The sequence below is a fragment of the Cataglyphis hispanica genome, chromosome 11 (assembly GCF_021464435.1).
Source record: "Cataglyphis hispanica isolate Lineage 1 chromosome 11, ULB_Chis1_1.0, whole genome shotgun sequence".
Lineage (NCBI taxonomy): Eukaryota > Metazoa > Arthropoda > Insecta > Hymenoptera > Formicidae > Cataglyphis > Cataglyphis hispanica.
Window position 1 is genome coordinate 834,697 of NC_065964.1, and position 19,896 is coordinate 854,592.

Below are 19,896 nucleotides of genomic sequence, written 5' to 3' on the forward strand. Positions count from 1 at the left end.
ATTCTTAATTTATAGATGAAAATTAAAGATAATTAAATTATATAATTGATTTATATTTTATAAAATCAAAAATTTTTTTTAGTTATTTTTCTTTTGCGCACAAACAGATAAATATAAATACTTTAAATATATCCAAATCTAAATAATTGTATTAAAAACAACTAATATGATTTTGATTTTACAAAATATATTTCTTGTATTTGGTACAATTAGAATGCACACAAAGATGAGAAAATAATATAAATTCAACAATTTATAAATGATAGTTTAGTTTTTAATTTTTGTAGGAAAAGCATCCATAATAAATTTACATAAAATCTAATTATAAAATTGATGCAATCACCTTAAATTGTAAGGTGGTTACATTCCACAGAGATTAATAAATCTACCATCAACTTCCCAGCGACATGAAAACATTCATCCGAACTCATTTCATTAACATCCTAAAGACCTTGCCCGTAGCGTTGTATTAATTCATATAATGTCACAAATAATATTATTTTTATTAAGGATTTAATATTATTTTAAGGAACTACTATTTATTTTAAAGAATTTATTAATTTAAGGAACTAATATTATTTTTATTAGGGAACTCTACAAAAAAATATTATATTAACAAAATTAAATACTATTGGTTTTTAACTTTTAATTGTATTTTCACCAATAATTGAATAATTTAAACTTTTTTCTTTAATATATATGGAATAGATCTCACAAAAAATTCATAACATCAAATAAAACGAATTTTTTATTAGTGTACTTTTGAAAATATAAGATATACATGTATATATATGTGTGTGTGTGTGTGTGTGTGTGCGTGCGTGCGTGTGTATGTATGTGTGTGCGAGCGCACGCGCGTGCGCGTGCTAACTTTTTCGAACATTTATCTGAGGAATGTCTCTCTCACAATATCGAATATTGCAGTAAAATTATAGGAAAATTATAAACTTATACATTTTAATGATCATATTATTGTTATATACTACTTTATAATAAAATTTTTATTATTTATTTAATATTTCATGAGAAATATTATTGCGCGCAACATTCCAAAACCTTTACAAAAATTATATAGTATTCAATCGCTAGTTCGTTTGCTTACCGCTATGCGACGCGCGATGCATTTATCTCACAGTTGAGATTCAGTCATGAGAATTATATAAAGCTTGCAAAAAGCAACTGACATAAGATTAAAAATGTAACTATTTCTACCTGTCCTATTTCTCTACAATCCCAACATAGGAAATTCAAATATTGAACTGATTGTTTCTTAGAAATCGGGCAGATAAAATGAAAAAGTTGTTAAAATCATCGTTTATTCTCTATTTAAGATGTAAAATTTATATATATATATATATATATATATATATATACATGTAATCTTATATTTTCAAAAATATATTAATAAAGACCTCGTTTTATTTCATTTTATAGATTTTTATAAGATGTTATATATATTAAAGAAAAAAAATTTGAACTATTTAATTATTGATGAAAATTAATTATTAAAGAAAAAAATGGTTGAAAGCTATTGAAAACCAATAGCGTTTAATCGATTTTTGTCAATATAATATTTTTTTGTAAAGATTCCGTAATAAAAATAATATTAGGACGTTTGTGTCATATTAACCTCTTATTGGGATGTTGATCTGTTGTTAGGAATTTATCAAAACTTCTTAAAATATCTATGTGACGTCCATGTTACATCCGTATGATATCTATAAATATGTTTAATGGATGTCGAATTGAAATAAGAAATACGGAACTGTGGATATCTAGTAGATATCCATAAGAGATAATATAGACATCTAATAGAGATTTTGAATCTCCATGATAGATATTTATTGGACATCCATTAGAGATTTTTGTTCTGTGTGGATAATAGCCAAGAATACTCGGTTGTCAACGAAAACCCTCGTATGCGTGGTCAGGCGACGTTATATTTACACAGAGAATAATTCTTAAAAACTAGAAACATAAACGGAAGGTCTTAAAAACTACTAACATATGACTGAGAATATTCGGACGTCGCAACGAGAACGCTCGTCTGCGTGATCAAGCAGGACCGATCAGAGTTCAGGATTCGAGATCTGGACCCGGTCTCCCGCTTATATACCCATTAATCGGTTCTCCACTCACGCGACTCGGTGCGTGGTGGGGTGATCGCTATATGGAGGGCCGCAATACTGGTGTCGACATTGGGAGGCGCCATGGGCGCCGAGTCTCATTTTCCGGGCGAATGGTAACTCAGGGGACTTTTAATAACAGAGCATATTGCGCTCGTTACACAATCATTTGTTCAAAAATACAACAATTTCCGGTGAGCGCTAAGTTTTTGTCTGCTAACCGCAGTAGGCTAAGATTTTACTCACCATTTTCTCACTATTCCACATTTTCTTCTCAGTATTAAACTCATTTTCATAATTTGTGTCCAAATCAATAGAAAATCTAAATAATTTCTCAAAGTTTTAATATCCATTACTTATAATCTCAATTTATGCGACATTCGATTACGACGTATTGTAAAATGGGCTTAAGACATTTTTATCTTGATTTTTTTCCCTTAATCATCGACAAGTTATCATTGATTTTTGCGTTAGCTTCTTAGTAGATATTTCTATAAAGAAACAAAAATTGCGAGCGAGAAAGATTCGTAATCGCCACAATTGACGGACCCGGAATCTTTTGGCTCTGACGACAACGGATTTCTCCTTTGCAATAGATATAAGTAAAATCAACCTAAAAGACTGTCTTGCACACATCACATATATGCATATGCACTTGTGCACATGCGACTCCTTTCATCTATTCTCTTTCCTTCTTCTCCTTAGGAACTGTACCTTCGTCTGTACCTTCGTCGGAATGATCTTCTCTCACATGATCCTTTAGAATTACCTCCAAGATCTCTCTCTCTCTCTCTCTCTCTCTCTCTCTCTCTCTCTCTCTCTCTCTTTCATATAATTAATGAATCCTTCTCCTTTCATACCAGAATCGCCGCCAGTTCCTATTCTCGAATATTTGTCAATGGATGTGATCAATGAGTCACATCAACAAATATCTTGATCGTTTCAAATTTTCTGTCCGGCCTAACCATATAAAAATAAAAAATTTACAAATCTTTCTAAATGAGACCATTCCCGAAACTGTTACTTTTTTATTCCCTTTAGATTCTTTCCCATAGTAGTTCCTGTCCAAGTCTTCTTAAAACTTTATCTTCCCTTTTCTTCCAAAATAGAAGAACTATCACTATAATACTACATCATCCCCTCACACTCGTTTACTCAAACATTGTGATATTATTTAAGTATGCTTAACAAAACTAGCTAATTATACTCCATCGAACAAAAGAATGATTACGGATCGGATGAAAACTCGTCTGTTTTGCGCAGGTTCCGAAGAAGGGGAGCATATTTACAAATACAGTACCAAGTAGCGTGCCACGCTCTTCCCACTTTGCCCGCCTATGCGCAGACCAATCATTCTCTCGTTGGACGGAGTATAATTTTATTTATTTTTAATTGGCAATACAGATAGTCAATAGACTCGCACGTGCTCTCGTGCCTCTGATTAAGTTCCTTAAAGTTAGCCGGTCAACAATCATTTTTATAATTTTTTTTTACAAATCGTTTATTGGTCATTTGTTGGTGATTGTTGACCTAATTACAACGTTTGTTGGTCATTTGTTGGTGATTGTTGGCCTAATTACAATGTTTGTTGTGTTACGACCGGTAGACTTCACGAATGTTCCCTTTTTTTATATATACTAATATATAAATTATTGCGTCCAAGAAACTGCATGATTGTTTTCTTTCATCGAAAATTCGTTAATGACATAAGATTTGTTAGTGACATAAATTACGTTCTAAGAAATGGTCTACGTTCGACAGAAAGAATAAACAGGCGAAGTCTGAAAAGCGAGACTGTGTAATCTCGTTGTCGAAAGTCAAATATAAAAACAGATCCATAAATTTAAACATTATAACTCACTCTAAAGGCTCGGAATTTTTAAACAAAAAAATACAGATAGTCAAGCACTAGAAATTTTAAACCATGACAAACAGACAGCGAGATACTCGAGCTCGAGTTCGGATATCAGACCTAAGAATTTTAAACTAAAAAATAATAAACAGAGCACAAAAATAATGATCCATTGATGATCCGGAGTTGAGACTCGCGACACTCGACGCCGCCCGCTCGATCGCCAGACCACCCGCTTATGTTATATGTTTATCATAAATTCCAAGTAAAATGTCAACTTAGGTAATTACTGCGAACTGAGCATGACTCAATCCGTAAAACGAAAGCCTCACCCTCACCCGATAGCAACTACTCTCCATTGGTCAAAACTCAACGAAGATCTTCACCAATACCTATGATCTAAGAATCTAGAGGAACGCCCTAGGAAAAATCGGAGGGCGTGATTAGAAACAACTATTCGTTAAAATAGATTAACAAACCAATGGAGAGGAGGAGCAAAAGGGTTTAATAAACGTCGGACAAGACCACGCGACGCTCTCTCTAACGTTCCAAAGTTATCAGTCTTTCGGGCAGTTTCCTTATACTCGGTCGAAAATATAGCGCGAAGAGTGCCGTGTCCTCGCGAAAAAGACTCTGCGACATATAATTACCTTAAGGACTCAAGACTTTTATCGTGAACCGATTCCTACCCTCAGTGTATTTCGAGTTAAGATTTTATAGTGCGTTTAGTGTTACAAAGACTGTTCGAACCAATCAACCTTATTGTGAACACTGTGGCAGTCAACCTCCACCCGACGAGCTCGAGAGCCAAAATCTACAGGGTCGATCACGTTATTTTATCATCGCACTCAACAAGTAGTAAGTGCTTAAATTCTTCAACTAATTAATCCAAAAATAATTCTTGGTTAACCATACGACTAAACCTTACTCAAAATCCTACTATATTGATTATTAACAATTTAGAATTATTTATTAACAGTAAATTATTATTATTACATTTCTATTGTACTTCCCATACTTCCGAAACTCTTTATCCATCACTAAGGGTCGTCCGCGTTTTGCGGAGCTACACGTGATTTTCCTACTCTCTCACTCATTCTCTTTATCCATCACCTAGGGTCGTCCGCATTTTGCGGAGCTACCCGTGATTCTCTTACTCTCTCACTCTCTTTGTCCATCACTAAGGGTCGTCCGCGTTTTGCGGAGCTACCCGTGATTCTCCTACTCTCACTCATTCTCTTTATAAGTCACCCAGGGTCGTCCGCGTTTTGCGGAGCTACCCGTGATTCTCTTACTCTCTCATTCTCTTTATAAGTCACCAAGGGTCGTCCGCGTTTTGCGGAGCTACCCGTGATTCTCTCCCTCTCTCACTCTCTTTTATACAGTTACTCAGGGTCGTCCGCGTTTTGCGGAGCTACCCGTGACTCTCTTATTATCTCTCTCTTATCATTCAGTTACCAAGGGTCGTCCGCGTTTTGCGGAGCTACCCGTGACTCTTTTATAATATCTCTCTCTCATTATTCAGTTACTCTGGGTCGTCCGCGTTTTGCGGAGCTACCCGTGACTCTCTCGCTCTCTCACTCTCTCTTTCTATTAACTACCAAATTTGTCGCAAACCTCCAAAAATTATTTCGGATTTATTTTTTGTTTTTATATATATATATATATATATATATATATATATCCCCAAACCGATTTTTTTTATTTTTATTTATTATTATATCCTCCTTCAGTGGAAGGAGCAAATAGGAAACGATCCTCCCGTGCGTCGGTGAAGCGTGCGCGTAACCGTCGGAATAGACGGCTTAGGAAAAGGTTGGCTCGGGCTCAGGCGGAAACTAGTACCTTAGGCAATGTTAACATTAATATCAACACAAACATAGCCACTACCGACACTCCTCGCTCCCCAACCCCCGTTACTTCTCCTCCACCCCTCTCTACCCATTCAAGATCGGAGTCGCCCACCCCTTCGATCATTATTTTAGGTGACTCCCCCTATTCTTCCCCTCATCGCCCCCCTCACCAAGAAGACCCCCTCGAACTACGGGATACTGACAGCGAACCAGAGATAGTATCCACAGGGACCGAAGACTCGTCTCGGTCCGAACGGGAGCCGTCATCCCACTGGCCAAACCTTTCTGAGGACTACCTCTACTTCCGGACATTGGCCCAGTTCCCCCCGATATACGACCCACTTCCGGACGGAGCCATTTGCATAGGGCCCGGCCCGGTGGACCGCGAGGAATTGCTGACTGCACTGACGGAGGCCCTACCAGACACCGTAATCCCGTGGTTCGTCCCGGGGTCTCATTATCCTGTCGCAGTTCCTATAGAAGTCCTCTGGAGACAATTCCCCTGTATCCTAGAGGAGATCCCATAACACATACACACACACATATACATACAAAGACATATAAAAATAAAATAATAGTTAATAAGCGATATATACTAAGCTAAATGTTTAACTAGATAAACTTAATAATTTGTTCTTTGCTCTCATTTTTCTTTTATTATGCAATAAATGCAAAAATTGATATGTAAATAATAATATTCTTTTTTTCTTTTTTTTTGCTTAACCCCTTTTCCTATCTCATATCCCGAGATCGCACAAGGTCCCGTCCCGGGTAATAAGGATTTAGTTCCTTTACCGAAAAGGGGACCATCGAACGAACGGCCTACTGACCGAGTAAAAGCGACCCTTCCGGTCGTTGACCTGTCGCAGGCCCAGCTCAAATTTGACTCCGAGACACTCGCTGTCTAGCGTTTGTCTAGCGGAGTTAAGTAGGTTACGCCCTCCCGCTGACTCTGACTCTAAAGGGTCTGGACGTAACAGTTGATTAATATTTTTTTTTTTGAAAATGATACAAAATACAAAAATAAAATTTTGAAGTTAGCCGGAAAGATATTATTTTTGTTTCAATCTTAATTCAATCGATGCGCAATCGTTTGTTGGTCACGGAAAAACTAATTAAAACGTTGTTAGTTCATATTTGCCTTGAAAATCAAAAAAAATTAATGCAATAATGGTGGCGGGAGAGGTTGGGTAAAACATAAGATTAAGGGTGACCTCACCGATGGTTGTACATGCAATGTGTATATGGTGGAGTGTGTGCATACAAGAAAGAGGCAGAGAGAGAGAGAGAGAGAGAGAGAGAGAGAGAGAAAGAAAGAGAGAGAGAGGAAGAGGAAGAGAAGGATGGAGAGACGTTTATAACACGCACGCACGTACGCATACACTTTTCTTTTCGCTCTCTTCCTCTCTTTTACACAGACACTCATACAGACTCTCTCATTCAGTCACTCACTCACTTACCTGCTCACTCACAGTGTAGCGAATCTTTATGCTACGTATTATTGTTAACTGCTGCACGGTTTTATTATTATAGTGATGGACCGCGGTGACTGCGCAATCATTGTTACTGCGCGAACATTGTTACGTTGTCTAGCGCTGCGAGAAACGCGACATGTAACCGTGCAAGTTGTGACATGCGCGTAATTTACGCGAGATGAGACGAACAATCTTCTAAAACTTTCGCATTGCGAATGCGGTAAAAAACATGAAACGTATATTGACGTACTCAAAAAAATTAATTATTTATCATAATTAATAACTATTTCTAATTATAATAAATAATTATCATTTTAAAAAGCATGTATTATACGTTATTATATTTTCGAAATTATTGCATTCACGATGCGAAGGTTTCGATCAATCGCAAGATTGCAAAAATAATATAATTAATAAATTACATTTGGAAAAATTTATTTTTATTCTGCTTAAATCAGATTTTCCAACATTAAAATGTATTGGTCGCTTTGAAAAAATGGATGAACACCCTGTATATATATATATATATATATATATATATATATATATATATATATGTATATATATACATTGTTGTGTTTTTAGAGTTAATCTGTTAGGAATGAATTATTAAAAAGAGTATGCGATGAAAAGGGTTTTTTTATAAAGAGTAGAGACGAGAGTGGCGCACTTGAACACATTAGAATTTGACACGGTGCAAATAGACACGAGATTTTCGAACACGGTTCAGTTGGACACAGTGCATTTGAACAAAGTAATTTTGGACACAGTAGCTTTTGGACACGTAAGAAAATACGCATTGTTTACTTGGACACTGCTCACTTGGACACTGTTCATTTGGACACCGTTTATTGGACATTGTTCGTTTGGACACAGAAAGACGCGCACCATTCATTTAGACATTGTTCATTTGCCCACCGTTCATTTGGACATAGTTATTTGCCCATCGTTCGTTTGGACACCATTCATTTGCCCACCGTTCGTTTGGATACCGTTCATTTGCTTATCATTCGTTTGGGCACCGTTCATTTGAGACACACAATGTACGCATGTATTTTGTAAATTGTTAAGGGATTCACCTTGTCTACTGGCGGGGTGGGTACGGGAGACTTGCACCCCCATGTGTGTGTGTGTGTGTGCGCGCGAGTGCATGCATACCAACGGTGTCCAAACGAACAGTGGGCAAATGAACGGTATCCAAACGAACGGTGAGCAAATTAACGGTGTCCAAACGAACGATGGGCAAATAAACGGTGTCCAAATGAACGGTGGGCAAATAATGGTGTCCAGACAAATGATGGACAAATGAACGGTGTCTAAATGAACGGTGCGCGTCTTTCTGTGCCCAAACAAAATGTGTCCAAATAAACTGTGTCCAAGTGAGCGGCGTCCAACTAAACGATGCTTATTTTCTTATGTCCAAAAGCTACTGTATTCAAAGTTACTGTGTCCAAATGCACTGTGTCCAATTGTACACTTGTGTCCAAGTGAAGGCCACTCGTAGAGATACACATGTTATTTCGTAGAGAGATTGTTTATTACTACTGTACATGAGTGGGAATGCCTTTTCCCTATTGCATTATGTGCACCACGCGCATGTGTCAGATTCGTGAATCAGACATTTCGTAAGGTGGCTAAGTGCGAAAAAACTTAAACTCTAACATTCGCACCGTTTGAGTGCGTAGCAGCGTTGACTATTCCTAATAATGCACATAAGTTGCTAAATTGACTCTTTGGCAGTGCTAAAAATGTCAGCAAGTTGCCGATCCGTAGGAACATATTTTATCGTAATTTCGTAATTTTCTATTAATTCTCGAATATAGTGGAACTTCATATCTATATGTTTAGTACGCTTGTGAAATTCTGCGTTTTATTAAGCGAATTGTGCTTTGATTGTTGATTGACAAAGGTGTCGCGCCATTGGGTACAAGTCTTAGATATTTTGACAATTTTCGAAGCATGGCTTCTTTAGCAGCCGCTGCTACCGCCACATATTCCGCTTCTGTCGTTCTCAATGTTACTATTTTCTGTCGCTGACTTGACCATGATATAATACCGTTGGCAAGGCAGAGTTGGCATAGCCAGTCGTTGACCTTCGAATATCAACATCATTAACAAAATCGAAATCGCAAAACCCTGATATTTCAAACATGCTCGTGCCGCTTGTATACATTATACCAATATCGACTGTCCGGACAAGATATCAAAATATGCGTTTTGCGGCTTGCCAGTGACTCTCGTTGTGTTTATTTAAAAACTTACTTACGCTATTTACTGAATAAGCAATATCTGGCCGCGATACTACCGCGAGAAACATAAGCAATCCGATTGCCTCTCGATAGGGCACAGCCATTGATGACTCATCATCTGTTTCGCTCGCGCTTAGTTTTGAGTGAGGATCGGGTGGTATGCTTATTGCTTTTGCATTATTCATATTAAAGTTTTCAATTACATATCGAGCATACGCCCCTTGATGCAAGAAAAGTGTTTTATGTTTCCGGTTTCTCTCGATTTGCACCCCGACAAAATACAACCATCACTAAGGGTGATTTCAAACGTGCTTCTTAACGTTTCGACTATCGACTCGATTAATCAGCGCGTGATTTCGCCACAATCAACCCAACATCAACCGAAAGACCTAAGTATACATCGATATCTTCGACACTACCGCGAAAAATACATTTGTCGGCATCAGACACTTGAAAATCGAACTGTTTGAGAAACTTGCAGAACCTCTCGTTCCAGCACCGAGGTGTTTGTTTGAGTCCATACGATTTCTTTAATTTGCATACGTAATTTCGTTTGTCTTCGTCATTGTTTGTAAGCCCTTGAGGAATCTCCTTATAGATGTCTTCCTTGAGTTCACCGTAGAGGAACGTAGTTCTCACATCAAATTGCATGAATTCCAAGTCCGTTTCTGCCATCATGGCAAGTAAAACTCTTAGTGAGTCATATCGTACAACTGGAGAAAATGTCTCCGTGCAGTCCAAGTTTCTCGTCTGCAGAAATCTTCGAGCGCAGAGTTAAGCTTTGTAGCGATAAATTCCTGTCGTGTCACGCAGAATTTTGAATACCTATTTAGAATCTATGGATTTCATGTCGTGTCTCCTTGGTACAATCGTCCACGTCTCTCATGAGCCTCGAGTTCTTCGTCGATAGCCTTGTTCCAGTTTTCGACTTCTGGACTGTTCACTGCGTCCTGGAATGAGCTCGGAGGCTTTATCTTCTTCGGCTATATCTACTTCGTACCTGATCGACAACTTGAGCTTCTTTCTGCCTCGAAGTTGTCTCTGATTAGATGTACTTTGGCTCTCGCCTTCATACTGAGTCGTCCCTCTTGATTCCATGGCTCTTCCGAATATTGACTTCATCGACTTGTGCTTCTTGCTCCGCTTCGAACTCCTTTTTTTCGTCGACTGGGAACGTGTATTCGTCGTACTCCTCTTCGTCGTTGATTTTTCGAGCGATTTTCTCTAAAGATTACATCTCTGAATATTGTAACTTGTCTCATATTTGGATCGTACGGTAGTTGATTGAATCGCTTTGGTATCCGACCATGATCAATTTCTTAGCTTTTGAATCGAATTTCTTGAAACTGCTTATCTATATGCATATATATTTCGGAACCAATAATTCTGAGATGAAATAAACTTGGAACCTTACCCATCCATAGCTCGAATGGCGTTGCTCGTGCTCGATACAGTTCGATTTGATACACCGCATTATTTACAGTTTCTGTCCACAATGAGAGTGGTAGATTTTTTGCTTGAATCATTGTGCGGGCGCTTTCGACGATTGTCCTATTGTCTCGCTCTGACCATTTTGTTGTGGTGTGTAAGGTGCTGTGGTCTCTAGAATAATTCTTCGAGTGGCGAGATATCGTTTCATTTCAAGGTTGCAGTACTCGCGTCCATTGTCTGTGCGCCGTCCAATGTCCTCATTGCACGACCGAATTTGTTGGCTACGAGTATCTCAAACTCTTGAAACCGAACAATGATATCAGACTTGTGTTTAATAAAATAAACGTACTGAAATCCTGACGCGTCGTCTTTAAACGTCACAAAGTATCTTGAACCTCCAGTTGAATCTGACATCGGCCCACACACACGTCAGAGTGCATAATTTCGCCGGGTTGCACGCTTTTCTTTGCTTCGGTTTTCTTAAACGTTAGTGTGACTTCGGTGTGATTTGTCAAGAGGGCACAATTCACAGAAAAAATCGTTGACATCAGATAGTTTTGACACCTCGAACAACGCCTATCTTTATCATGTTTTTAAGCACTTGAGTGTTTACATGAGCCATTCGTTCATGCCATACGCGCAGATTAACTCGAAAGAATATACGGTAAATTTCGATTTTCTTGTTTTATGCCGCTCGCAACAATTTTGTCATCTCGCTTGAACACTACCGTTTGTCCTTTAAACGAAACCTCGTAATCTTTCGACGTACACACCCCGACCGAGAACAAATTTTTCTTTACTTTAGGAACGTATAAGACATTTTCGATACGTGCCTCATGCCATTGCCTCGTGCCGACTACTTGCCGTTCACTAATTTATTGATCAGGATCGGTACTAGTACCAATAACTTCACACACCGTTATCGCCGAGTGATATCGATTGTTTGTTACTCGGTCGTTATTCACTAAATTAATCTCGTCAATAAATAATATATCGCGATGCACCGTCGGTAATATATAATCAGACCTCGCTATTATCGGTCGCTTGGAATTTCACGATTTCCTCGTTCGATGGCGTTACTGCTTCGTCTTCATACAGACCGGAAGTTTCCACGAATGTGCAATCCATAGTTTTTTCATCACCTTTTCCTTCGTTTTTGTTTTACTTCTTGCGAGCATAATGTCCTTTTTTCTTGCAGTAGAAACACTTCACTTTGAACGATTGCCTTTTCCTCGAGGTTTTTCACTTGATTTGTTCACACTTGAAGTCACTTATTTTTTTACACTAACACTCATTGCGGCTAGCGCGTAACGTCTTCGTCTCCTTTTTGTCGATTTTCTTCCTTAATGAGTCATTCTTGTAAATACGCAAGCGTTTGTCTTTCTTCAGAAATGCTATCCCACGCTGTTTGCAGTGCGTTATATCGTAGCAGTAGACTACCTAAAATTTTCGCCATTATGGCCACTTCCGATATATTTTCAACATCTCTTAACTGGATCATCATATTTTGCACATGTGCCACGTGTTGCACGATTGAGTCGTTTAGACCCATCCTGTAATCATGGAACTTTTGCATGAATAGAAGTTTATTCGTCTTTGATTTCTATTCATGTATGCTGCTTAACTTGTCCCATATTTCCTTAGCTGTGATACAGGTGAGCAGGCATTGTAGTTGCGAGTTTTCTATTGCTGTCGAAATAATATACATCGCTTTTGCGTTCTCTTTGACCCATTTTTTTGCTTCGGCTGACATCGCATCCGTCGGCATGGCTCTCCGCTCGATACTATTGTCTATTACGCGCGCCACGCGCGAGAAGCATGTTTATGTGAAACTTCCACGCCTGAAAATTCGATCCGTAGAATTTCGTGACGTTACGTGTAGACAGTTCTTCAGCCATTTCCTTTCCTTTATTTTCTTTTTTTCAATGCTCTCATTTACTCACGTACCCGTAATTTCCGATATCTGTAACTTCGAACGACCAACAATGTCGCCGGTTTCTCTTACAAAAACAGAACTTTTCTCGCGCACTTTCCTTTTCACAATCTATTCCCTTCTTAGACAGACTTTTCACGCAGGTGAATGGATCTATAACCTGTATTTTTTTAGTTAATCTGTTAGGGATGAACTACTGAAAGAAATATGCGATGAAAAGGTTTTCTTTATAAAGCGTAGAGACACACGTGTTATTTCGTAGAGATTTTTACTACGTTTATTACTACTATACATGAGTGGGGATGCCTTTTCCCTATTGCATTATGTACTCCACGAGCAAATGTCAGACTCATGAGTCGGACATTTCATAAGGCAACTAAGCGCGCGAAAACTTAAACTCTAACATATATATATATATATATATATATATATATATATATAACTATTATTCAATAATAATAAAACTATATATATAGGTGTGTGTGTGTGCGTGTGCGCGTGTATGTGTACCTTATATACAGGGTGTCTGATAATAATTGCCCCATCCGTAATGTGCAGATAGAGCGGATTAAACCAAACAAAAAAGACCTTTACCATTTTTTGTATATTGCTTAATAAAAGAATTATTATTGAATAATAGTTTGGCAATCATCGCTGATCTTTAGCCGGACGTCATCGCTCGGTAAGCCGCGCGCCTGGTAGTATGCATGAACGTTCACAACGCGACTCACCGACGTGCGCCCGGCTAAAGATCGGCGATGTTTGACCAAACTTTACTCAATAATATTTCTTGTATATATATATATATATATATATATATATATATATACAAAGAGATTGAGAACTTCTCAGATTGGTAAACCTGAAACCAGAATTTCGCATTATCATTTCGCGGGATATCATCAATATCAGTTTCAATATCAATATCAGATCAATATCAATTGCCCGTTGCTTCTGTCGATCCTTAAGACTTTTTAGTACAAAATATTGAAAAATCTATTTAATATTACGGAAATTTAAATGGAAGTTGAATTGTATTCAAAAATTGTTCAATATGATAATTCTTTCTCTTTATTATATTTTATTTAATTATTATTAATTTATTTTAGATAATTTAATTTAATATTTTAATCATCATATTAATGTGCAATGCATGCTTTAAATAATTTTTCTTTGTCTTTTATATGTATAAACAAATAAATTATATTTATAGACAAAAATACTATATTATAAAATAAAATTTTTAATTCTGCTCTTAGAAAATTTTTTTCTCTTTGAAAGTTGTTTTTAAAGTTTGTAATTTGTGCATGAGTTGATAATGTTTGTTTGATATAGGTTGCGCGCATAACATAAATACGAACTACAATATGTTTTCTGGGACAAATATTACTTTTGAAAGACTTTTCCTGAAACTTTATCGTATTAAATAAAAGCGTGCATGCACTGTGGTTTTTGAAAATAATAATATAAATAATATAAATAATTTCTTAAATTATTCAGGAAAATATCTACAGTGTATATGTATTAATACAAATCATTTATTCTTATTACCCAAATTCATATTAATAGTATTCATATACATAATAATAAAATCTTATTTAGCTTATATTGCATAAACTTAAATATTACTCAAGAAAATGAAATTTTTCTCTTAAAAAATGAAATTTAAAATACTTTTTTTTAATTATATTAAAAAAACTTTATACAAAAATATTTATTTCAAGAACTTTATATCTTAGAACTTAAAGCAAATTTTTACAATAAATTAAACAGATAATAGGGTCTGCTATTACTTACTTTGATTCATCCTGATCATCGTCATCGTCTTCGGAATCAAAAAAAGCATCGTCGTCTTCAGAATCGATTGAAACTTTGGTTTTCATTCGTCGTTGTTGAATTGCACGAGACTTTGGAATTACTATATCCCTAAAAACAGATTATATAATTTATAATGAATTACGCTTATTATAAAAAATATAATAATTGATTTCAAAAGAACAATGCAACTTTATTATGTAGCAAAATTCTTAGATTTATGATATTTCAAGAATCAAGATACAGACACGCAAATGGTAGCGTCTCACGTCAAGTCATATTTAACAGCAAGACACTCTTTGTATCTATTCGCGAAGCAGTCAATTGAGAGTATCTTAGGTTATTTATAAAATCTCAATAACGGTTGAACCAATTGAGTTCTTAATAGACTTACTCGATAATTTGAATTTCAATTATATCAGAAAATTGTCTTTATTTACATTCTATGTATTGCAAAAATATTACAATGGCATCCAAAAACAACGTACTTCGATAAGATAGCGCCCTCATTAAGCGTATTATCTATAATACCAACAATTCCGCCATTACCTATGCATGATTCATACATATTACAAGTAACAACTTCAAATTGTGGTTAACATGTTGAAATTAGATATATATCGTATTCCTACTTTTCTACTGTTGTACAAGTCCTATTGGTGAGAGCGCAAGTAGCTTCGAGTACGCGATCGATTTAATGTAGTAATGCGCGAGAAGTAGAGATAAAAACAGCGCGTATCGAGTATTGCATTTATTATATTAGTTAATAGTCATTTTTTCATTAATTAAAAATTGAGTTATATAGCAATTTTTTAAGATTTATTACCAGCCAAAAACATTAGTACTTCGAGCAGGATCAGTTAAAAACAAGATACAGCTGTAAATCTACAAAATTTATATAGCTAAAAAACATGGAGTCGATCATTGCGCATAAAAAACGAGAAAAACGGCAAGATTAGAGATAAACGCCAAATAACAAAATGCTGTAGTAACAAACAGAGCTTATTCATCGGATTTCAATTACAAACAGTAACAGTAATAATGTGTCAAAGGTTAAATTACTAGTATAACGATTCACCTTTCCCGATGCTCCAGATCAGTCGATCGGTGACTCGACAAGTCCGTCGGTGTCAAGATTCGGACGAAGGAGGGAGACTTAAACTCGCTTGTATAATTAAATAATTTACAAATTTTATTTTGATCGAATGAAAATATACAGGTGTAATCAAGTGATGTAAATCGGCTTGTAATGTGGTATTGATGGGATTGAAAACGGAACGATATTCAAATGGCGGAGCAAATTGAAATACAAACGGAAAATCTTAAGATGTACTGATCAATGGTCGAGAACACTCAGTCGTCGCAACGAGAACGCTCGTATACATGATCGGACAATGTTATATTTACAGAGGGCAATTCTTAAAACTAGGAACGGAATACAAACGGAAGGTTTTAAAATTGACTGACCGATGGCCAAAAACAACTCGATCGTCGCAACGAGAACGCTCGTATGCGTGGCTAGGCAAGAAGCGGGTGCTCGAAACGAATGGCCGAGGACACTCAGTCGTCGCAAGAACGTTCACATAAGTTGTCAGGCAGGATCGTTCGGGATTCGAGTCGGAGATTCGAGATCGGGAACTGGTGATCAATCGCCCGCTGAACCGATTTATATACCCATTAATCGATCCTCCAAGCGGCTCAATGCATGGTGAGGCTACTGCTATGAAGGGATCGTGGTACTATTCGACATTGAAGGGCGTTATAGGCGCCGAGTCTCATTTTCCGGGCGGATGATAACCTGGCAGACTATTAGTAACAGAACGCATTGCGCTCGTTACATCAGTAATTAAACTTCCCACTTTTGATGGTCGTGTGGAAGAACGGAAAAAATTTTTTCAACGTTTCATTTATTAATACGCAATAAAAAAAGTATTCCAGCCATCCAGAAACTTTAATATTTGACTACATCATTGTCTGGAGATGCAGCTTAAATCATAGAAGCAATCGAGCTGACAGAAAATAATTAAAATTGAGAGCTATTGAATAAATTATTTGATGATCCCAAGACTATACGAAGAAAACACTTAAGAAAAAGCATATTTAATGTCTTTTCACGATGCTAAAGTTTCAAAAAGAATCAGTGAATGCAATTTGAGATTTGATAGATTATATTTTGAAGCAATTGCGAATATTGAAGGCAATAAAATTGCTACTGCTAACTGATTCATGGGACGAACTTCATCCATCAACGCGGTAGCGTCGCGACGCCAAGTGCATAGAAAGTACCAAGAAAAATACTTTCTAGCTTGTGACACGGCTTATGTATTTATTTATGTATGTATTTGCTTATGTACAGGGGCCGCGGCGCTACCAAGTAGCTTATCCGGAATTATAGATCTTGTAAACTTTCGATTAAAATACTTGTAACGATGTATCCCCCATCGTTCCCGGCACGTCGCTGCCGGAAGTCTGCCACCCGGCAAACACCAGCCGGGTAGGGGCAGAAACGCTTGACGCCCTATTTTTCACATGTACGGCCGTCGACAATATGGCCGCTGAGCAGCGCTGAGTGCTCCCGAATAGCGCCGAGCGCCATAAAAATCCAGCGTCATTTCTCCCATCACCGAGGAGGATAAAACGACGCGGATACCGTTACACGGCATAAAAAGTCTGACAGATCTATCATCTGTACCAGACCGGTACCTGATCCTCTCGTGCTGTACGCACGAAGAACCACCAGACACTGCTCCGAAATCGTAGAAAGACAGGGAAAAAGAGGTTGACGTGTTCGCAGTCTCCGCCGAGAATTCTCAACTATCTGTTCCGGATACGAATCCTTCCAAAACCTCCGTATAAAAAGAGAGCGGACGATTTGGCTGTTCTTCTCATACTCGAGCTTTACGGTCCTAACATCTAATTATCCGAACTCCGCGCACAGACGCATCCCGAACACGAATCTCTGGGAAAACGCGTCGCGTCACCTCCACTGACGCTTTACGCCGACTGTAATTCGCTATATTGCAGCCCGCACCGGCCAGACGCATCGCACCGCTAGATATTGTGTGCAATCTCATGTTGTATAATAAACGCTCGAGAAATCTTATTGTAGCGGCTTCGCCATCCGCACTACCGCGCCTACAAGCACGATGTGTTGTCAATACGCGCCCGTCTCACTGTACGCGCCCCGTGTCTTCAAGCACGATGCGTCGAGACTACACATCCGCATTTCCGAACGTCCCGCACCAGAACTAAGCACGCAAAACACCATCTAAACCCGCGTCATAACACAGCGACTATTATATCATTTTTTATATAATCTGACCATTGCCGAATAGAAGCAAATAAAAGACATTCTTTAAACCTTTCGTCTCTTCGATTGTATCTCACTTCTTCACGAATCCTGATCACGGTTGAGCTATCCGCGCACGCGAACCGCTCGTGAAGCGGCCCGTTACATATTTAAGAACTAAAGCCGTTAATCAAAAATCTAACTGCACTTTTATTATATAATGTGGATACAAGCATTCGATTGCGACCAATTTGAATAAGATTGGTGCAGTCAATCTCGAGAAATGATGATCGTATATAAGAATTGTGAGATTTTTCCATCAGTTTCAGATCTCACGTATGTACGCTCGCACGCACACATGCAAAGCGATTTTATTCCTCAAGGCGCGTTTGCAGCGCTCATGTACGATTATTCGCTTGAGTATGCAAATTGAGAGACATAGTGTATGTGCATGCATAATTATGATTCTTATGTGTACCCTCTTTTATAATTTGTAATAAATGAGAAACAGAGGATGAGAGAAAGAGAACGGGAGAGAGAGAGAGAGAGTATGAGAGAAGGGCGGAGGGAGAGCGGAAGAGAGAGAGGGGAGAGAGAGAGAGAGAGAGAGAAAGCGGGAAAGAGAGGGAGAGCGAGAGAGAGAGTATATGTATATGTATATCCGACTACGCCGCATTGACATACCGCCAAATATACAGGGTGTCCTGAAACTTTTGACATACCCGAAGTTTGAAGGGCCAAACTGAGTCAAAAAGTTCTGTACCATTCTTTTGAACAACGCTTAATAAAAGAAATATTATTGAATAAAGTCTGGCCAATTTTTGCCGATCTTTTGTCAAGCGCACGTTGGTGAGCCGCGCGCCTGATAGTGTGCGTGAGCGTTCAGCTGTTACAGCGGCGCACCACTAACAGGCGCACGGCTCACTGACGTGTATCCCACTAAAGATCGACACTGATTAGCCAGACTTTACTCAATAATAACTTCTTTCTGAAGTTATAGAGGAAAATGGTACAGGACTTTTTGACTCTGTTTGGCCCAATCTGCTTTCACACTTCGGATGTTTTCAAAAGTTTCGGGACACCTTGTATAAACAAAGACATGCGTCGATATGCGGCTATTGTTTTCATAGCGCTATTGTTTTGTATATGGAATGTCTCACTTTGTTATCATTCATACAGTAAGAGAGAAGCAATAGTTCCGTGTGTCGTCATAGTATGTACTGTTATAGCCCAAATAGCTATAACCGAATTATTATTAATATTAAACAGCTTAAAGAGATATTTCTTAACAAGAGTAGGGAGATATTGCGAAAGTATAAGGTTGTATGAAAAGCTGTATGAAACGCTGACGAAGCGAGCCACACGCCGAGGCTAAGCGATTGCGAAAGGATAGAATTACCGGAAATGCAAGGAATTTCGATCGAACAATCTTAACTTGCATTTCGGCCTTTCGAACAATTCAAAACAAGCGACCCAACCATATATGGTCATGTCATAGATCCCCTCCTCAATGATCCCCTCCAAAAAATCAATCAAACAGGAGGCAATAAAAGATACCACCGCGAATATGCGGCGGGCAGTCGTAACTATAAATTCATATCGGGCAGCCATTATTAACGAATAATATTAAGCAGTTACCGCGATCAACCTAACACGAATTGTTACTCGAGCAAAGCTACAGCTGATATCGCGACCGTGACCGTGATACCAGGCTCGAGCCGACGTAACCCTATATTGTGATACGCACAGCTGTGAAGGGGAACGACAGGCAAAAGGAAGCGACTCTATATAAAGAAATAAAAATTGTTTATTCAAACAAAAAAGAAAACATCTTGTTCCCCAATTGCCGGCTCCCTATCCGGTCCTCGGCTCC

General features: G+C 37.9%; 1 protein-coding gene across 3 annotated transcripts in view; it reads right to left on the bottom strand.

The window, feature by feature from the left end:
- LOC126852992 (proteoglycan Cow) overlaps positions 1-19,896 on the bottom strand; it is a 335,529-nt gene that overhangs the window by 222,009 nt on the left and 93,624 nt on the right. For all 3 annotated transcript variants that reach the window (XM_050598350.1, XM_050598351.1, XM_050598352.1), the window contains exon 4: positions 14,717-14,845. In XM_050598350.1, the coding sequence (XP_050454307.1) occupies positions 14,717-14,845 (129 nt within the window). The remainder of the gene's footprint in view (positions 1-14,716; positions 14,846-19,896) is intronic.